Here is a 2,004-nt window from a genome sequence, read left to right as displayed (position 1 = left end):
ATGGGGTAGAGGTGGACCCGGTCGGTGACATTGTACAGCCTCAGGGCCAGGTGGCCGGAGTAGAGGAATCCCCCTCCCCCAGCATAGGGTGGGTAGACACCAGAGTAAACAACTTCCGGGATGTAGTACTTCAGTTTCTTATCCCGGTGGGGTCCAGCATTGTGGATCACATCACCTATGAACAAATCTTTGGCTTTGTTCTTAGATAAGCTATTCAAGTAATTCAGGATGTGATGGGTGTTCACAAACACATCATCATCGCCCTTGAAGATGAACTCAGCGTCTGGACAGGAAGTACTTACCCACCTGAGAAACAGCACTTCCTTCAGAGACAAGTTGAAGAAAGTGTCTCTGTAGCTCCACATAAGAATGTCTTGGTGCTTCTCACTCTCAAATTTCAGCATATCTGAAAGGTCAGGATGGTTGTCTTCTGGGGGAGTCTGGCCCAGTAAGAAGACGCGCACCACTGTTTGGTTTCCCACGTTGCTTTCTTTGCCCCAGGACTCCCTAATTGCTTGCCTCCTGGCAAAATGTGCAGTGAGGGACTTAATCGCCAGCAGTAAGAATGGTTTCTTTGCACACTTATGCGGCTGATCTATAAGCACTGAATAGTTGCGGCATCTCAAATACAGCAGAAAGTCTTTAAATCTGTCCGGCAGATTGTTAAAACCTGTAACAACGGACGTGACCCTCTGGTCAGGTTCACAGTAATTCAGATGGCTTATGTTGGAAAATCCATACACTTCCCCTGTCTGGTTGGGCAACATGCTCAAGATGGGATTGTACTGCCTGTTCAGCTTCTCTTGTTCTCTGTTCCAGTATGCCTGGGGAGGGGTAGATATCTTCCAGAACTTCTCTTTGGGTATTATTACTTCTCCTTTTCCATTTTTTTCTTGGCTACTGCTTTTGGAGACTTCCACAATCAAATAAATGAAGACATTTGCCATCATCAGGATACCCAACAATTTTATTCTTCGACGTCCAACACTCATTTCTCATATCTGGAATGAAAGGTGTGAGTATGACACTGATTAGATATTAATTTACATTTGCACACACACTTGGATTTACTTCACTTGCCTCTTTGTTTCCCCAAGAATAGTGATTTAGAGCACAGAATCTAGACTTGCACTACCCTAGGTTCAAATTATGGCCCTTTCTTTCAGCTTTATGATCTTGGTTGGGCAAGTGGTATTACTCATATCTCAGCTTTTCCATCTATAAAATGGGCATAATAATGTATTTCATAGGATGGTTGTGAGGAATATATGATTTCATATGGAAAACTTTTAAAATAGTGCTTAGCCAGTACCAAGTATTATGAAAGTGATTAACATTCTGCTGGTATCTCAGACATAGAACTATAAATACATGTTCCATGTCTGTCATTCTACATTTCTGTTGTTTCATTTTTTTAAAAATAGTGGTCCCAACCCTGAACGATTTCCCAACTTCCCATTTTACAGGTGAAGAAACTGAGGCAGAGAGATTAAGATGCTTGCTCTGGATTGCAAGGCTAAGAAATAAAGGAGATGATAACCACAAAGCATATCCAGAGAGATAAAATGAAAAGGCGGCTCGCAACAGCTTTATTTCAAGAGCCAAATACTGAGAACAACCCTAATATCATCAACAGGAGAATGGATTATCAAATCGTGGTATATTCATACAATGGAATATCCCTTGGCAATAAAAAGGAAAACTATTATTACAAGCAATATTACATTGTAAATGAAAACCAGACCCAAAATGTTATTTATATTAACTCCAAGAACTAATCTAAGCTCTAGAAATATGAAAGTGATGGAGGTGGGAGATTGGAGAGGGGCAGGAGAGACCTTCCTGGGGTAAAGAAATATACTATGTAGGTATTGGCCTGGATGAAGGCTTCATAAGTATGTATATTCATCAAAACTCAAACTGTATACTTAAGACCTCTACCGTTCATAGCAAAAAAAGAAAAAGAGAAATGCAAACAACATTTTAGTAATATCAAAAGATTTC

General features: G+C 40.6%; 1 protein-coding gene across 1 annotated transcript; it reads right to left on the bottom strand.

Moving 5' to 3' along the window:
* Window positions 1–5: 5 nt before the first annotated feature.
* Window positions 6–1,379, bottom strand: LOC100953341 (N-acetyllactosaminide beta-1,3-N-acetylglucosaminyltransferase 2; the record flags this gene model as incomplete). Its single annotated transcript, XM_003803866.3, has 1 exon — window positions 6–1,379. A coding segment is annotated over exon 1 (987 nt), but the record flags the coding sequence as incomplete, so codon positions are not given.
* Between the last annotated feature and the right edge of the window lie 625 nt (window positions 1,380–2,004).

Source organism: Otolemur garnettii, unplaced genomic scaffold, assembly GCF_000181295.1.
Source record: "Otolemur garnettii isolate 467f Iridium unplaced genomic scaffold, OtoGar3 scaffold03005, whole genome shotgun sequence".
NCBI classification, from domain to species: Eukaryota; Metazoa; Chordata; class Mammalia; order Primates; family Galagidae; genus Otolemur; species Otolemur garnettii.
Note: the sequence above shows the minus strand (reverse complement) of the source record. Positions and strands in the feature narration are given on the sequence as shown.